This window comes from Urocitellus parryii, chromosome 7, assembly GCF_045843805.1.
Source record: "Urocitellus parryii isolate mUroPar1 chromosome 7, mUroPar1.hap1, whole genome shotgun sequence".
NCBI lineage: Eukaryota > Metazoa > Chordata > Mammalia > Rodentia > Sciuridae > Urocitellus > Urocitellus parryii.
This window is the reverse complement of record NC_135537.1, coordinates 180582373-180601134: the sequence shown is the minus strand read 5'-3', so window position 1 is coordinate 180601134 and position 18762 is coordinate 180582373. Positions and strand designations below refer to the sequence as shown.

Here is an 18762-nt window from a genome sequence, read left to right as displayed (position 1 = left end):
GACCCAAGGGAAGGTGCCCTGAAGTGTTCTGAAGACATGATTAGACTCAGTGGCCACAGGGGAGGCCGTGGCCCAGCCGGCCCTCAGCCACACACGGGTCACAGGAGGAACAGGCAGAAGGAACAAGTGCCCTGTAGGCCTGCAGCGTCTGGGGCACCAGCAGAGGCGCCCGAGGACATCACTGGGAAGGGAAGTCACAGGTTGGGAGAGCTCAGCCTGAGAATAGAGGGCATCTCCGAGGTGCTGGCCACTGTGCAGACACCAGGTCCGTGGTGCGGGGTCAGGGGAAGGCAGCCCTTGACCTGGTGGCTGAGCGGTCACTGCTGAACTCGAAGGCAAATGGCCTGGGAGGCCAGCCTGGCCAGCAAGCCCAGGGCAGCACAGCAGGCCCTCGAGCATGGCTGACCACGCAGGCCTACCACCGTGTGAGAGGAGGGCGGGCGCCTTTCCCTAACGGCTGCTCCCCACCACCCCAGGTGCCCTGGGACGACCTCCGCTACCTCTTCGGGGAGATCATGTACGGCGGCCACATCACGGACGACTGGGATCGGCGGCTCTGCAGGACCTACCTGGCTGAGTACGTCCGCGGCGAGATGCTGGAGGGAGAGGTGATGCTGGCCCCCGGCTTTCAGATCCCCCCCAACCTGGACTACAAGGTGAGCAGCGGCCTGCACAGAGCCACGGTGGCCAGCAGCTGAGAAGGGCGGCCGTCCAGACCTGCTTCCAACGTGGCAGTGACTGAGCCAAACCCCAGGCACACAAAACGAGGAAGGGGGTTGGGAGTTCCCTTATGTAGCTGGGAGCCATGCAGGGCCAGGGACCAAGTGAGGACTGGGCAGGGGGCAGGACACACAGGCGCTGGGGCGAGGCAGGGACTCGCTTGGCTTACACAGCTTAACTGGCAGTCTGCTCACACTGTCCCTCTTTGCAGGGCTACCATGAATACATCGATGAGAACCTTCCCCCCGAGAGCCCCTACCTGTACGGCCTGCACCCCAATGCAGAGATTGGCTTTCTGACGGTCACCTCAGAGAAGCTGTTCCGCACTGTCCTGGAAATGCAGCCCAAAGAGACAGACTCGGGAGCAGGCACAGGAGTATCCCGCGAGGAAAAGGCAGGACCCTTTGTCCTTCCCCAGGACCTGGGGCCAGGTCACACAGCACAGTGCAGCCCCAGGTCACAGGAAGTGCCCCTTGCTAGCCAGGCACACACTATCCCAGTGGGAGAATGAGAAACCTGGGGTGAGGGTCTGCAAGCTGGCTGGCAGGCCCCCAGAAGCACCTGTGTCAGGCAGGCAGAACCCGGGTGAGTGGCAGGCATGGCTAGGGCAGCACAGCCTGGACACACTCAAGATGGCCACAGACAGACCTCACTGATCGGAAAAGCCCAGAGTATAGCATTGAACAAACTCGGCTTGTCCAGGCTCCCCTAGCCCCTCTCCTGACAGCCCAGCACCACCTACACCTAACTCACCGCAGACCAGCTCAGTACCAGGCTTCACAGTGGACAGACCAAACGTAGAGTGAACAACCTAATCTCTATTACCCACACCCCTGCTTGACCTAACAAGTGACATTAGAAAGCTCCTATGGACAGTGGTGGGCGTGACCATGCTAAGGGGGTGGGACCAATATGGTCCCCATGGAGGACAAAGTGACATCTGTGCCCACCAGCACATTTGGGCATATATGGAGGCACCAGGCTACGGGCGCCCGATGCACGTGGGCCAGCCATGTGGTCTGCCAGCGGGGCCAGAGCGCTGGAGAGCCTGCTGGCCACTGTCTAAGCCTGCAGTGCTGGGGTCCTGGCAGCCCCCCCGCTCTTCCCTCTCCTCCGAACGTCTGGACAGGCTCCCTGCCCCTGAAGCAGCAAGGAAGGGTCTCTCTGGGGTGGGGAGTGCTGGGGGTTAATGGGGACTGGATTCCAGGTGAAGGCCGTGCTAGATGACATCCTCGAGAAGATTCCAGAGACGTTCAACATGGCCGAGATCATGGCAAAGGCGGCTGAGAAGACCCCCTACGTGGTGGTGGCCTTTCAAGAATGTGAAAGGATGAACATCCTGACCAACGAAATGCGCCGCTCACTGAAGGAGCTGAACCTGGGGCTGAAGGTGAGCTGGGGGGCACCAGGCCCCGGAGGGACTTGGGGCAGGCTGACCAAGAAGGCAGGTTCCCAGCCACAGCCGGGACACTGGCACATCATGGCCTGCCCCTTCTGCCCTGCTCTGGACCCAGGGTGTTCCAGAAGCCACGGGAACTTACCTTGACTGCTCCTGGCAGAAGGTGCTGGCCTGGGCCCTGTGCAGGCTGTCTCCAGGGGTCCCACAGAGCCAGAGCTGATGGCTCTGGGCACACTGGGGGTGGCCTCCCACTCCCGTGGGCAGGCCTAAGGTGTACCTGAGCACATCTGCCCCAGGCCAAGTGGCGGAGCCTAAACTTCCCTGAACCTGCTGTGTCCCTCAGGGGGAACTGACCATCACCACCGACATGGAAGACCTGTCCACGGCTCTCTTTTACGACACTGTGCCCGACACGTGGGTGGCCCGGGCCTACCCCTCCATGATGGGCCTGGCAGCCTGGTACACGGACTTGCTGCTCCGCATCAGGGTAAGTAAGCAGTGCCTGACTCAGATGTGGAGACCAGAATGCCAGGGCTGTGCCACACCCCAGAGCCTTCAGGAGTAGAGCTGTGGTGGCCCTAGAGGCCCTTCCTTGGTGGCCGGGCCTCTGCAGGAGCAGGGTGGAAGGCCAGGCTCAGCCCCTCAGCACCTGACAATGCAGGGGCCTCCTCTCGAGGAGGAAGTCACACGGGTGCGCACCATGAGCCGCAGCCCCCCACCCAGCAAGCGCCAAGAGCTCAGGCCTTGCGGTGAGCCTGGTGACAGGCCAGGTCTGCCTCCAGCATCGGCCATTCACTCCCTGACGCCACTTTTCCCGCTAGTCCCCCCTCATTTAAAATGGAACCAGACAGCAAAGCAAGGGGTAGGGAGGCGGCGGGCTCCAGGGCCACTCTCTGGAACACTGACAAGCCCTGGCCCTGCCTGCTCATCCTCAGCCTGTGCTTCCCTGCAGGAACTCGAGGCCTGGACGACGGACTTCGTCCTGCCCACCACAGTGTGGCTGGCTGGATTCTTCAACCCCCAGTCATTCCTCACGGCCATCATGCAGTCCATGGCCAGGAAGAATGAGTGGCCCCTTGACAAAATGTGTTTATCTGTGGAAGTGACCAAGAAAAACCGGGAGGACATGACTGCTCCCCCCAGAGAGGGCTCCTATGTGTATGGACTCTTCATGGAAGGTAAGTGTGTGTGGGGGGGGGCTGTCTACAGCTGCCCAAGGCCACGCCCACTCAGTCTCAGCAGGACAGGCTGTGCAGCTGGGGGCAGCTGGGAGAGCGGTATTCTCAGGATGGGTACCTGAGCTCACAGCCTGGAGCCACGCTGACCACTAGAGTCAGTGGGGTTCTGAGAACCTCAGGAGGGCTGGAGGACACACAGACCCTTGCAGCCAGCTGGCCTGGACGAAGCCAACAGTGCCTATCAGGCCAGCTCCTCCAGCCAGGGCGCAGGGCAAGACTGCTGTAGAGCAGTGGGCTCCCAGGCATGCAGGCTGGCCCTCAGCCAGGAGCCCACCTCTGCTGCATTCCTGTCCCAGCCCCCTGCCAGTCTCCAAGCTGCACGGTCAGGACTTCCAAGGGACAGAAGGTCTGCCCACCACCTAGTCTCAGAGCCCTGTGTGTCACACCATCCACGTGGCCAGAAAAAAAGAGGGGGAGGGAGAGGTGGAGGCACCCTCTAGAACTGGCCTCCTCATCCCTGAGGAAGGCCACCCACTCAGACCCAGAGTAGAGCAGCACCGCCTCTGCCAACCCTGCCCACTCCACAACTGCCACCACCCGACCCGTGGTGTCAGGCAAGGCCAGCGGGGGCCCAGGTACCCCATTTCCCACAGCAACCAAGACAAGTACAGCAGCAGCCGTTCCCCACATTTATTTTGGAATTCCAGACAAAGTACAAACATTATTGAATATGATAAGTAGAAATGGCAGCAGTCTGGTTAAAGGCAAATAATATTTATATATGCACACAGATGATTATTTATGCTGCATATGTACACACAGGCTAGACGTGACACAGGAGGGAGTCAGGGAACTTGGTGATCTTCAGCTGGAGTTATGATTTCTTGCCACTCTGAAAGTGAGAAGGCCGACAGACGAGGCTCTGGAAACACCACAAATTTAAATGGATGGAACCCAAGAGCATTAGTGCGGAGCTGTTCCTCAGTGCACAGCAAGATGCCCGGGGCACCACAGCATGCCACCACCACCCACGGTGTCCTCTGTGGACACCTGCACCCCCTGTCCTTGGCACCTGGCCTCAACTCTTCAGGAGTCTCAGGGGCACTGACCTCCTTGCAAAGGGTGGGGGGGGGGGGTGTGAGGCCAGGCCTCTCCCTGTGGGCCCCTCCCCTCACTGCCAGCACACCAGACAAGACCTGTTCGCTGCACCAGGGCTGCCCTGACCCTCGGCCACGCTGTCCCTGCAGGAGCTCGCTGGGACACCCAGACTGGAGTCATCGCTGAAGCGCGTCTGAAGGAGCTGACGCCAGCCATGCCCGTCATCTTCATCAAAGCCATTCCTGTGGACCGCATGGAGACCAAGAACATATATGAGTGTCCCGTGTACAAGACACGCATCCGCGGCCCCACCTACGTCTGGACCTTTAACCTCAAGACTAAGGAGAAGGCAGCCAAGTGGATCCTGGCGGCGGTGGCGCTGCTCCTGCAGGTGTAACTGGCCACTGGTCCTGCGCCACGGCCCCACCCTGAACCAAGTCAACCAGGCAGCAATCAGAAACACCGCCTTGCAACTGTCACCTGCTCTTTACGGGAAGCATTGGTTATTTTCCTCTTACATAATCGAGGTGCTTTGTGACTGAGTGCACCTGGACTAGCCCGAGGGGAGGCTGGAGGCTGGAGTGTGAGAGGCGTACAGATTAAAAGGTCTGCAGTCATTGGCTGTCTCATCCCGCCTCGGGCCTGCCAGAGCAGGGTGCAGCTGCGGCAAGGCCCGGCTCACCACAGCCAAGGGCAAGCACCCTACAGACCAACCCCCAAATACTGACTCCTGGGGAGCGGGGGTTGGAGAGTTGCAAGCAGCCTGGGGCACAGCAGGTGCAGCCTGTGATGTGATGATGTCCACGCACAGCCCCCCAATAGGTGCGTCATCATAAACAGGAGTCCTCTCCTCTCCCAAGGACAAGAGGGGCTCCCCACCCTCCACCCATGTCCACGCACAGCCCCCCAATAGGTGCGCCATCATAAACAGGAGTCCTCTCCTCTCCCCACCCTCCACCCCAGGACCTAGAAGGGCACGTGGCTGGGGTGCTCCCCTCAGCTTTCTAAAAACCACGGGACACGGTGGGGAGGGACCTCAGGGACCTTAACTGTGAGGTTGTGTCCCTGTATGTCCTGAGGGGGGAGGGTCAAAGGTGGGGGGAAAGAAAGACACTGTCTTTCTGCCGTTCTGCAGGGCAAGTAGGAGGATGTGCAAAGTCCTCAGGTCCCCTTGTGAGGGGTGCAAATCCAGGCTGGGGGTGGCTATTTTGGCCTCTACCCAATTCCAAGGCCTAGTGAGGACACCCTAAAAACTCCCCTGAGCCAGGAGAGCTAGTCCACAACACACCACCTGGGTGTGCTCCAGCCGCCAGCACCCGTCTGCCCCGAGGGAGTGGGCACAGAGGCGGGTGGCACACAGCCCCAGGAAGCCCGCCCAGGCCATAGGCAGCTGCAGGCTGCGTCCACTGAGTCCTCCAGCTGGCAGGAAGTCTGCAGGAGTAAGGTCCACGGGGCCCTGGGGCCACATCAAGACATCCCAGCAACACAGCCAGGCTGACTGGGCAGTGGGGTGCAGATCAGAGAGAAGATGACTACTTAGAAACCTGGAAGCCAGGGCAAGCAGGTGTAGAGCCTACAAGGGTAAGATGGAACCCAGGGGGAGCGTGTCAGGCAAGCACTCTAGATAGAAATGGCGCTCCATCTTTTTCACATGCATATTCACCCAAACCATGGGTGAAGAAGTGGTGCAGGAAGTCTGGCTCAAATCCAGAAGGGAACGCCACCCCTCGGGGCCCAAGGAAGGAAGCAGAGTTGATGCCAATGACCCTGGCTGTCGGACACCCACCCCTGCTGGCCAGGAGGGGTGACTGCAGCCGTTCATAACCAGGCCGCAGGGACAGAAAGAAGACCGCCAATGGCCTGCCACAGCAGCTCATCTCCATTCCCCGGTAATAACCGCAAAATGTGAAGTTTTTCCAATTTTGCCTTTAGAGCCTAAAATAAAACAGTAATTTATTCCACATGTGCGTATTGCGGGTAGTTGAGAAAATCCTCTCCAAACTTTCCAAGAGATGATTCACCTTTGGGTTGTCCACCGTGAGGGGAAAGCATGGTTTGGAAGAGAAACCAGGGGCCTCCAGTCTCTGCCTCTCTGGAGAGCCTTCCCAGTACTCCCATTAGCAGAGACAGAGGGAGCAGGGGCACAGAGGAACTGCTCAGGCCAGGCTGCGCACGGGGGTGGAGAAACCCTAGGAGAAAACCTAGGCTGATGGAGAAGGCCTCTCCACACAGAAACCCAGTGCCCCTGCCATTCCTGCGTCTCCTAGTCTGAGGGCCGCAACACAACCCAGGGCACTGTGGCCAAGGCCCAACTGCTTAAACTGCAGCCATCCTTGTAGAAGAGTGGTGCTCGGGCCCTGGAGCACCCACCACACAGCCAGAACCCGGGAAAAGTGGTCCTGGTGGCTGCCACCTCTCAGGAGGCCAGCCAGAAGCACGAGGCACAGGGAAGTTCTCCAGTCTGGCTCCCCTAAAGTCGGGCTGCCACTCCTGGCACCTAAAGAGGGCTCATGCTTTGTGCAAGATCCTGACATGCTGAGACTGCGCAGTAAGTTCTAAAACTGGCTCAAGACAATGGATGGGGCGGACGGACTTCTATAAATACACAGGACAGGTAGATTCAAAATGCCCCGCTTGAGATGACACAAGATGAGAGCTGGCATTATCATCAACAATCACAAGGTGTACAGCGTACATGGACACTGGGTCAAATAGACAAACAAAACATTAAAATGAGCTGGGTGAGGCGGCACACACCTGTAATCCCAGCAACTCAGGAGGCTGAGGCAGGAGGATTGCAAGTTCAAGGCCAGCCTCAGCAACTCAGCAACATCCTGTCTCAAAAAATAAAAAGGGCTGGGATATAGCTAAGTGGTAGAATGTCCCTGGTTCAATCACCAGTACACCTCCACATACACACAAGCAATTAAAATAATGAAGAAAAAACTACAGGATTAAATGCAATTTTTTTTTTAGATGAGGTTGTCAAGAGCCAAGGAACTGGGGCTGGGGATGTGGCTCAAGCGGTAGCGCGCTCGCCTGGCATGCGTGCGGCCCGGGTTCGATCCTCAGCACCACATACCAACAAAGATGTTGTGTCCGCCGAGAACTAAAATAAATAAATAAATAAATAAATAAATAAATAAATAAATAAATAAAAGAGCCAAGGAACTCTACCAACAGAGAAGCATGTGCCACTATACCCCCTCACTCCCCTGTAACCCCAAGCTGAAGTCCTAACCATGCCAACGTGCGGAGGACCCAGGAAACCAACCCCATCTGGGGCCCTCCAGAGTGTGCTCAGGATCCTGAGGAATCTGGAACACAGAGGGTCACTCCAGAGAGAGCCCACTCTCATGGTAGCCACCCACTCCCTGCCCAACCTCCAGGCATCAGGATAGCCAAGGGGTAGCTGGGGTGAGCCCTAAGGTGCACCTGCCTGTGGGACCCAGCAGGTGGCTTTCTGGTAGGCAGAGCATGTCTTGACACCTAGAACATCACACCTCCCTAACTGCACGTCACACAGACGTCAGGGAGACGGCAAGGCAGCAGCCCAAGGTCCAGCTCAGCCACCATGTGGTCCTGAGCTCAGCTGGCCAGAGCCCTCCCCGCTCCCGGAGGGCTTCGTCCTCCTCCCATAGCTGTCTCCTGCAGGGTCCTGCTCAGCTAAGGGAAGGGAAGGACAGGCTCTGCCTCCCTCTCACCCAGGGCCTCGCAAAGCCCTGGCACGGGAAGGCAGAAGGGGACTACACACTGCTGACACAGGCGGCCCAGCACTTGGTGTGACTGGTACCTGATAAGAAGTGAACCAGCTTCCTAATTTAGCATCAGTCTTCAAAAACTTTGATGACAGCTTTCCACAATCTACAGTAACCTCCACGTGCTTAACCAAGGAAGGGGTGAAAGAGCCCTCAGGGTTCCTTCTAGAGGGTCTCTGGTAGTCGGACCACCCCTGCCCTACCCAAAGCTCTCGGCAACACTGAGCTGAGGCGGTGCGAGAGACAGCACCTGGCGTCCTCAGAAGAAGTTCTTGATCAGTGGAGTCACCATCTTCACCCACAGCTTCACCTGCCGACTGGGCTGCTCAAAGGTGGCAGAGGACACCACACCTGACCGCAAGTAGAGCTGCTCTTGCTCCTGAGGAAGAGGAATAGACAGAAGTAGTTAGAGTCCCCTCCAGCACCAAGTAACACGGCCCTAAGACCAGCCTGGCAAACACTGTGTCAAGGCCAGAAAACACATGTCAGGCCAGAGTGTGGGGGTGCCCAGCAGTAGGGCAGGGCAGGCCCACCGTGGTGCGGCACGATGCTTGTGGACTAGCTACAAAGCCCCATTGCTGACGATGAAAAGACACACCTTTGCACGTCTCCAACTTGGAGTGGAGGAAACACACCTGGTGGGAAAAACACTGTGGAAAGCTGTCTTGCCGTCACCTACGTCCATGACCAAGGGCCAATTAGAATAAGACACACTCCATATCTGTGTGAATACGTCAAAACAGACCTACTGTCATGAATGACTAAAAGGAACAGCAAAAAAAAAAAAAAGCTCACTGTCACTAAATGAATTGGTGTACATCACAATGCAGCCCAGGGGCAGAGTAAGTGCCTGGCACGCAGTGCAGAGCACCCTCACTCAATTCCAGCACCACCAAGAAAAAAATGCCTTTTACATAAGACACAGTTTTCCTTCCATCGAATTGGTAAAAAAGTCATCTTGTGATGTCATTATCCTGGCTGGCGTGGACTGCTGTGGAAAGGGGCACTGAGTCACCTCTCTGGAAGGCAATCTGGCAACAGGTATCAAGAGCCTTAAACGTTCCACTTGCAAGCTTCTCCCACAACAGCAACTGTGCACCCAGAACCAAGCACTAGGATGTCTGCACACAGACACTTATCACAGTGCACCGTGACAGGAAAGACTGGAAACCACTGACACGCCCCAAGCTCCTTACCAGTACATCCACACGGCAAGACAGCATTCACCACGAGACCAGCACATCCCAGGACGCTTAACAACAGGGCAGAACTCACAGCACACCTGACAGAAGGAGCCGGGTGTGGGGTATATGCCTGGCACTCTTGGGAAACAGGCTCCAGGACCCCACAGACACCAAACCCTGAGCATGCTCATGTCCCTGGCACTAAATGCACAGCCTGCGTGGACACGTCCCATGGGGGACTTCTGAATTCCACCTTACCTGTAGTATTTAAGGTACAGGCTATGTATAAATATTTGCCACACTGTACTGTTTGGGGGAAATCTGAACATGTTCAGTACAGACGGAATTATTTTCCATCCACTTTGATCCATGGGTGGTTGAATCCTGTGGGTTTGAACGGCCAGCAGTAATCCTAATTCCTTTTTAAAAAAATGTTACGCTGGGGCTGGGGATGTGGCTCAAGCGGTAGCGCGCTTGCCTGGCATGCGTGCGGCCCGGGTTCGAGCCTCACCAACACATACAAACAAAGATGTTGTGTCCCTTGAAAACTAAAAAATAAATGTCAATCTTTCTTTAAAAAAAAAAAATGTTACGCCTTTCCACGCATACACAGAATGAAAGGGATGAGGAGCTCTGACCAAAGGCTAGTTTCTTCTAATTTTTCTTAATTTTTATACAAAATGTTTATTACTTTCACCTCTGAAACGCGTGCACAGGCTTTGCCTCCGAGTATGTGGAGGCTCTCTGGAAGGAGAACGTTACTTCCTTCAGCCATGTGCCCTTAGGTGCTGTCCTCTCCTGACATCGCCTCAAGACCAGGCGGGGGACCAAGCGTCTTATCTAGGAATTCCAGGCTGTGCCTGCGTCCACACCATCCAGAGGCTCCCGTCAGGATGACCAGGCACACAGTCCCACAAATGCAGGGCCACACAAGAGGGACACTGTGTGAGGGAAGACCAGGTCACCTCGGGTGTCGGCAGCTGCACTTCCTGCTGCTCCCTCTTGGCTGTGCTTGCTGCCCTGGTCATGAAGCACACCCTGAGGCCACATCCATGCACGCAGACCCTCAGCTGCTGTTCTACCCCAGCTCCAGGTGTCACAAACATGGGAGCCTAATTCTATGGCCTCCCAATGGCTGCTGCTGAGCTCCAAATCCCTGGTGGGAAGTGCCTGCCGGAGGAGCCAGCTCTGGTCTCAGGGGCGGGTCTGCAACTGTAGCCTGCATTCTCAGTGAACAGCCAGCCAAGGCTTCGATGAGATTACCAGCACAACTTCCGTGTCCTCAGACTCCACCACAGGGATGGAGAAGGAAGTCAGCTGGCCGGGGTCACAATGCTTTTTGAGGGAGTATTTCTTGGGTCACAAGTGGAAAACTGTTCTCTGAACAAAGCCAGGAAGCTTTCCACTTTTATTGTATGCACTAAGTGAAGGGAGGGACTTTCGGATTCTGATAAAGACATCTCCCCATTCCCAGAGCTCCACATGCCCTGGCCAGGGCCCTTCCCTGTGTCCCAGCAGAACTACAGCAGCAGCGGCTGAGAGCACAGACCCCAGCTGCCGGGGCTGCAGGGACTTTCTGGTGTGTGGCTGCACAGCCCCAGTAGCACTTGGCGCTCGAGGACCAGGCACTGTAGTCCTGGCACAGAGGCAGACAGGCAGAATAATCTAGAAATGCATTTCTGCAATTCACAAGCATAGAATCAATCTCTTACCACCCTCCCACAATCCAAAGCCCCTGAGACTCAGGTTTGGGAAGAAAATATCCCAAATATGTTATTTGAGAAAGCAGCTCCCAACCACAACTGGCCCAGCTTTTCTCAAGATCCAGGATGTGGGCTGAGTTCCCTGACTCAGGAAGTGGGGAACGGTCAGTACCAAGATGCTGGGCATAGGCCTGGGGGCACTTACTTCTCAAGTCAACCCAGGTTCCACACACAACTCGTCCCCACCCCAGGCCAAAATCACCAACAGCTCTATAGTGGGCCGTCTGTGCACACAGTTCTCTCTGTCCTAGAGGCCAGAGTCTAGGAGATCCCGGGGATAAGAGCTGCAGTCTGTCTTTCCTATAAGATGGGATCTGAGGCCAGTGGCTGCCCCCTTACAATGGAATCTCTCAGCTTGTGGGGGCTTCTTCCACAGCTTGCTATGTCTCCCTGCAAGAAAAAAGCTGCTGGATAAATCCAGTGTCCCAGGGCCACCCAGGTCTGCTCTTCCATGGACAGGAGACTGCAGGAGGAGGCCCAGGGAACGAGGCAGCACCTCCTCCCCGTCCAAGAGCTCAGCAGCACTTCCCAACGCTGCACGGGTCAGCCCTGGGCTTCCAAAACCTGGCCTACAGCACGTTTCTGCACACCTGTGACTCAGGAGGGGAAGCTGATGTTGCCCATGGACAGGCTCACACCCTCAAGAACCCAAAGCACTGCAGGCTGCACCCATATGGGGCCTGTGCTTCCTTTTCAAAAGTCCATCAATATTGTTGTAGGTGACCAAATACTAAAATCTATATAAAATCATACGTGAATTCTTGGTTACATTGTTATCTAAAGAGAAAACAAAACACTGCTACCATCTAGAGAAGGCCAAATCCACTGCTGGCCCTTAAAGAGCTGCCCTTGTTCTTCGAAGAGGTAGGCCCTCTGAACAGTATAGGACAAGTCCCCAAGACATGAGTCCATACCACCCCGCAGCTGCAAGACCAAGGGCCTGATCTTCCAAGGCTTCTCTGATGCAGGTCTCTGAGAGGCCCCACTACCCACTCACTGCAGACCTGGGGGAACTCAAGAGTCTTTCTCAGTCCTAGTCTCACTGCCTCAGCAGACAATGGCAGGAGACAGCTCTTGGAGCAGCCCAGTGACCTGGGCCAGGCTGGGTACCAGCTGCACCCCCCGCACACCCAGGAATCCCACTGCTTCAACCAACCTGGTGGAGCTGCTGCTGCAGGGATCGGCTCTCTGTCACGATGGCGATCTGGGCCTCCAGGTCCCGGTGAACTGACCTGTACCCAAAATTAGGAGAGCCAATCAGCGTGAGACAGGGCAGGCTGCTCCCTGCCAGGTACAGCCAGAGGCCTGCAGGGAAAAGGAAATGGGCAGACAGAAAATGAGCATAGAATCTGCCAACATCCACACTACGCACTGTGTCAACCTAAGAGAAAAGCAGCTGGCCAGGCTCTCTGGTTGAGAGGTGGCCAGGAGGTCCACCCCCACACCCTGTGCTGAGGCGCAACAGACACCCCAGCCAATGCTGCTCTGCACTTCCCACCACTGTGCTATGGCCTTGGGTCCCACACAGGATGAGCAGCTGGGTTCCTTGGGGGAACCCAGCGAGGCTGGCCTAAGGTTAGCTCTCACAGGCCGCCCACAATTGTGCCCCAGGGAGAGCAGGGCTTCAATCCCAGCTCTGTGAACTGCCTCTGCCATCTCTGGGCCTGCCAAAAGTTGCGGGTGAAGCTCAGGCCCGCACAGGCAGCAGCTGCTATCCCCAATCCCAGGACGGGAGGCAAGCCTCAGCCCCTGCACGGGAAGCAGCAGGTAAGGAACAGCAACCCCCTGCCTGGGCCAGCCGATTGTGCTATCACCAAGGAGAGACAAGGCACTGGGTAAGAAAGAACAGGCCTGCCCGAGGACACACAGCCGCCCTTCCTGCCTCCAGACAGGGGACACACAGTCTCCCTTACCCAAGCTGTTAACACACCAGAAAGCCAGGAAGCCCAGAGGGGCTCCAGGCCAGACCTCTGCTCTCACTGGCAGTGGGGCTCAAGGACTTCCCTTTCGACTGCACTCAGCAAAGTCCATCTGGGCCAACAAAGGAGAGGACCTGAGGGCCCTGCAAGTTTCTGTCTCTCTCAGAGAAACACTGGTTCCCATTTTTTGCTAGGAGATGGGTCAAGGATCAGCAGGAAGACTGTGTGTCTGACCATACCCTGGAGACATTTCTGTAAGAAAGGTCGTGGGTTCTCTCAGAATCCTGACCTGTCGTCCAAGACAACCAGGCAGGTCCTCATTCTATAACCTCCCAAATCCCAGGACCTGCTTTCACAATTCAGCCCCCCAAAACCTACTCCTAACAGAAGATTCCCAAAACCTGACCTCCCAAGGACGTGTGCTGCTCAAAACATCCTCTTCTTCCAGGCAGCATGGATTCAGCGTGGCCTCCACACTTTCCTCCTCACCGCACCCTCACTCACACCAGAAAACCCGGCCCAGTGTGTTACCACGTGCTTGTAGGCCCCTGTGGGCAACTGCGCGGGATCAACTTCCCACCACGTCTCCTCCACCAATGGGATGCTCTTAAAGGCCCGAGACCTGCATGACCACAGCTGGCAGTCTGCAACACACACCACGTTCCCAAAATAGAAGACCATTTCCTAATTCTCACTCAGAGCAGGAGCATTTCCAAGAACAGCTTGGGTAAGAGGTGACGAGGCCCTGCCGCCTGTTCCTGTAATGGGCTCGTCCCCTCCCTTACAGAGGGCCACATCAAAGCCACTTGCTTGCCTTGTACCCACTTCATCAATGGGGCCTCAGGCTGTGCAGATAATTCAAGAGGCCACAGGCAGGGCAGGCTGTCCCCTCTGTGGGGTCCAAGGGAAGGCTGCTCTCTGCACTGGCCGCTCTTCATATGCACATGCCTTACCCCACGCCAACCCTCCCAGAGCATGGAGCCGGGAGAGATGAGACACAGAGTAGGAACTCCAGCAGCCTCAGCCCCAAGACAAGAGATTCCTCCCACCTGCTGAAGCTAGTCCCTACTCTTCTCATGACAACAGCAGCCTCTTATAAACACTGGGACACCTGTAATCCCAGTTACTCAGGAGGCTGAGGCAGTAAGACCGAAATTCAAGGACAGCCTCAGCAACTTAGCGACACCCTGTCTTAAATAAAATATAAAGGGCTGGGGTACAGCTCAGTGGTAAAGCACTTGCCTAGCATATGTGAGGCCCTGGATTCAATCCCCAGTGCCACAAAAGAAAAGACAAATGGCAAGCCTGGTCCCCACTGGTGAGATCCACTGAGACAGTGAAAAGCACTACCAAGGAGGGACACCGCCCACACTACCAGAGGTGGCACAGGGCACCTGTGTCCCAGGGAGCCCTGCTGGGAAAGCGGTCTCCCTCCATCTGAACTCTTCCAGGCAGGCAAGTTCATCACTGGTCTGCACCCTGAGAAAAGCTGGGAAATTTCCAGCAGGTGGGGAAATCAAGAAAAACCCTGAAGTGCAGTTTCATCTCCTTTGCTCCTGTCAGGCCCGCAGCTCAGGATGCTGGCTGTGCGTGCACAGGGAAGACGCAGGGACTTGCTGTCGGGAAACATGCTTCCGGCGCAGGGCCATAAAATGTTATCAAGCCCCAGCTCCTCACCCCAGGGCCTGACCTTTGGGCCCAACATCTCTTCCATTCCAGGAACCAGCAGGAACTGCAGCAGGAAGTAGGGGGAAGCACCCTGCTATGGAGAAAGTGACTTTAGGAGCAGACTGGGGTGCAGGCTGTTCACAAGGCAGAGGAGGACTGTAGACCTGGGACCCTAGGGAGCAGGGGAGGCCAAGGCAGCCATGACCGCCTGGAGCCCAGCAGAAAGCACGTGACTGGAAGGCCACATGAGGACAGAGCTGGACTCAAGTCAAAGGCCCCTGCTGCCGCCCAGCTCTGGGCCTCCTTCTCAGAAAAAGTGACACCAGCCTCTGCCCTTCTCAAGAGTCACCTTGTCCATCTGATGCAAAAGCCAGTTCACAGCACTTTTCTGTCTCCTGCAGAGGCCCTAGACACCTCCTGCAGGATGGCACAGGCCCCATCCTAGCCCATGCAGTTCTGCAAGCCTAGGAAGCCCATAAGGCTTTACAGTCCGCCCCCTGCCTGGGTCGCTCCTGCCCAAGGCAGACGTGGGCCACTCTTATCTCTCTCTTCACTTAGGCTCCTCCCGAATGTCAGGTCCTCAGAGGGGCCCTCCCTGGCTCTTAGGCCCGTCAGCCTGGATCCCTTCTCCTAACTTGGTCTTTTTCACCTGACGTGTATTGGTACGAACTCCTCTGCTCTCCTTCTGCTTCCAATTAGACTGAAAGCCCCAGGAGACAAGAAGCCCCTCTTGGCCCAGTGAGCTACTTCCACTGCTTTGAATGATGTACGATACATGGTAGGACCTCAATAAATATCTGTTTGAATAAAATGAGTAACGATGACTCTTCCAACAAAAGATTAGATTAAGTAAGGTTCGAAAGCAGAAGCTCAAGGATACTTTAGGTCGGGGCATTCTCTCAGGATCTTGCCCAGAAACCCACACGTACGCGTCCCCCCTGCAGGCCCCTACAGTAGTCTGCAATCAGGCCCTGGTAAAAAACAAGGAGAAAAAAGTCACCCTGGCCTCCGCTCCAGGGAGAAGCACCTGCTGGCTCTGATGTCAGAACAACTCTCTGAAACTCCTCCCGTGCGCCTCAGCCTGAGGCAACAGTATGCACCAGCACAGCCCTAAGCCCGAGCACCCCAGAAGGGTTCCAGGTGACAGCCTTCCCACTGCCGCAAAGGCACACAGGGTGGGGCTTCTGGATCTCACCATCAGTTCACCTGTGGGCACCATGTCAATCAGCCTATCAGGAAGACAATAAAAATAGTGAAATTCTCACAATCATTAACAGATTCCGCTGTCAGCAGGAGCCAGAAATCTCTCAATCCTATGGCCCTGCTCCACCCTGGCCACACACGTGGTGTTGTTAACGTAGAGTACTGAATCCAGAACAAATGAAGTCATTGATCTAAACTCAATGAACTCATTTTCTGATCCTCCCCTAAAATGCAAGCCCAGGGCTCAGCCCACACATAGATCCTGCACCTAGGTGCACAGTGTGGGCACGGTCCCTGTCGAAAGGGCTGCTGGCTCTCAGGATACGGTTGGGACATGGTTGGCCTATTTCACGCTCTCAGCAAGAAGCCGGAGTTGAGTATGAGCGATGCCCTGGCCTCACCCCTCCACGGGCAGGAAGCCGACAGGCTGGAACACAGCTTGATACCTCATACTCAGCCTCTGCTGAAGCTGTGGGCTGTCACAGACCTCAAGGTGAGTCTCCAGCATGTGGCACACTACACTTACAGGCTGAAAATGGCAGGCAGCTGGGCTCTCCTCACCACCCCAGTGCTCTACAGGGACCAGGCTGGGGGCGGGTGGGCCCGGGGCCCAATCAGAAGAGTCTGCTGCAGCATCTAAAGTAGCCTCTGGGCAGAGTCCAGATTCTACCCTGGCTCCCAGAACCTCGTCCTGCCACACCTACAGGGCAAGGAATGAGGGCCAGGCAACAGGAAACTGGCAAACCATGAGTCATAGGAGCAGCCGGCAGCCTGCTGCAAACATGGAGGGCTGCCCAGCCGCATACCAAGGGGAGCTCCTGAGAACTCTCATTCTGGGGACCCAAGAGTTGCAGGTGAAGGCCTCTGGCTTCAAGCTGTCCTTCACCACAGAGAGGCAAGGAGAGCAGCAGCAGAACTCCACAGACCAACTCCCAATCACTCCCAACCAGGCAGCAACTTGAAGAAGGTGGGCAAGAAGACACACTCCATGGAACTTGATTGTCTTATTTTTCATTTTTTTGTGTGTGGTGTTAGGAATGGAACCCAAGGCCTCATACATACCAGGCAAGTGCTCTACCACTGAAAAACTCCAATTTTTTATTCTTCCAGGGGAGCAATACGAGGTACAGGTATACATTCTGGTGATGCTGGGTGGCAGTACCACGTTGCAGCTCCCACAGGCTCGAGTGATGAGGGACCACTGGTACTCCACTGTGTTCCTGGGGCTCAGCTGGGAGGTCAGCAGGTTAAGTGCATCAAGTGTTTTCAACTCACAGTATTTTCCTTATGTAACTTTCAACTCACATTATCTTCAACTTAAAATGGACTTATCAGAACATACCCCCATGTGTACAGGTAACAAAGCCAGAGACCCCACATCTAGAGAAGGAGACTTTTGTCCAACTGTCAATCATCTGCTCTGAGCTAACAGAGTCACTCCTAGCCCAGGCCCTCGATGTCAACACAGCACCAGTCTCATGACCCCAGAGGCATCTCTCCTGGCTTGTGCCACTGGTCATGCTAAAGAAAGTCAATGTGCATCCTGCCACCCTGCTCTCCTGTTAATTCAGTGCCATCACCCTACTTGACAGAAAGGAAACTGAACAATTCCTTCAGCTTCTACCCAGGGTAAAACTGAACCAAGAACCAGGGTCCTGGGCACAACATGCGGTAACGTCTATACTAAAGCATACTGACACCAGATCTTCTGAAGAGGTGTCCTTTGCAAAAGTGAAACACAAGACTAAACAGATAATCCATTTTGCAAAAGGAGTCTCTAGGGCATGATGTTAAACAGAAGGCACCTCTGGCTAGTTTACTAAAACATGCCACAAAACTGAAGTCTACTAAGAAACCAGTGCAGTGTGCTCCTGGCGCAGCGGTGCACGCCTGTGATCCCAGGGGCTCAGGTGGCTGAGGCAGGATGACAGCTTCAAGGCCAGTCTCACTCAGTAAGGTAGGAAGAACCTGTCTCAAAATAAAATATAAAAGGGCTGGGGATGTAGCTCAGTGGTAGAATGCTTGCCTAGCATGTATCAGGTCTTGGGTTCAATCTTCACTACTAAAAATAAATAAATAAATAAGAAACGAGCAAAGTCTGCAAGTGAGGTAAACCTCTAGTCGGGCTGGGGAACAGAATAAATACTGCTTCCACCACTAGTCACCACACAAGGATCTCTCCAACAAGGCGTCTGAGCAACTGCTGGATGTTCCCAGCAACATCTGATAACACAAAATACTAAAGACCTTTGGATTTCCTGCCATCAAGCTGCACTGAAACCCACTGGCACCACTTAACCAGTGTGGTCATTTCCCACAGAAGACTGTCTCTCCCAGCCTCGCCTTCAGGCTTCCCCAGGGCAGGAACCAAACCCACCTTCCCTGCAGAGCCACCCTTACAAGGCCATCAGCAGTCCAACACACAGTCCTCCAAGTTTCCTGTGGTCTGATTCCCAGGGATGCTGCCAGTGTGTAGGGATCTGGAATCTAGGGCCCCGGGCTCACTCTCCAAGGCTTCTGGGAGCAGGAAAAGACAAGATCAGATCAGGCCCGTCCCACAGAAGAATTGGGTAAAGGAATTGTGGTATTGGCTACACAGTGATCAAAACTTTCTGGGGCTCAAACAGGCCTGCAACTTGTACCTAGCATGAGCCTTACAGGAAATGGTCCAGCGCACCAGCAATCCAAATCCACAACCACAACCCTCTCCTGACACAGGCTGCTTTAGGGAAACGACCATTAACAGATGAGCCAGAAACGGCTGCTAAGACCCCACTATGGATCATAGCCACCAAGCAAGGAGGGATGCTGGCCTTGCACTTCAGCATGGAGTGACTCTAGCTCCTGGCTTAAGGATGCTCTGTTCACAAGA

The 18762-nt window shown here is 55.5% G+C and overlaps 2 protein-coding genes across 5 annotated transcripts in view; one reads left to right on the top strand and one right to left on the bottom strand.

Moving 5' to 3' along the window:
• The window catches only part of Dnah17 (dynein axonemal heavy chain 17), a 95356-nt gene extending 88233 nt beyond the window's left edge, over positions 1 to 7123 (top strand). The window contains exons 75-80 of the mRNA XM_026408392.2: positions 477 to 656; positions 932 to 1114; positions 1928 to 2110; positions 2463 to 2606; positions 3072 to 3297; positions 4545 to 7123. Coding sequence (XP_026264177.2) covers positions 477 to 656; positions 932 to 1114; positions 1928 to 2110; positions 2463 to 2606; positions 3072 to 3297; positions 4545 to 4792 — 1164 coding nt within the window. The 3' untranslated portion in view covers positions 4793 to 7123. The remainder of the gene's footprint in view (positions 1 to 476; positions 657 to 931; positions 1115 to 1927; positions 2111 to 2462; positions 2607 to 3071; positions 3298 to 4544) is intronic.
• Positions 3980 to 18762, bottom strand: part of Pgs1 (phosphatidylglycerophosphate synthase 1) — a 38030-nt gene continuing 23247 nt past the window's right edge. Inside the window, exons 8-11 of one of the 4 annotated variants that reach the window (XR_013343990.1) lie at positions 12257 to 12405; positions 8404 to 8532; positions 7153 to 7229; positions 3980 to 4637 (exon numbers count right to left, since the gene is read on the bottom strand). Coding sequence is in view for 1 of the 4 variants with exons in the window: in XM_026408436.2 (XP_026264221.2) it covers positions 8413 to 8532; positions 12257 to 12405 (269 nt within the window). In the remaining 3 variants the exon portion in view is untranslated. Of the gene's footprint in view, positions 4638 to 7152; positions 7230 to 8356; positions 8533 to 12256; positions 12406 to 18762 lie in introns of all 4 variants that reach the window. The other 3 variants (XR_013343989.1, XR_013343991.1, XM_026408436.2) reach the window with 3 other exon arrangements.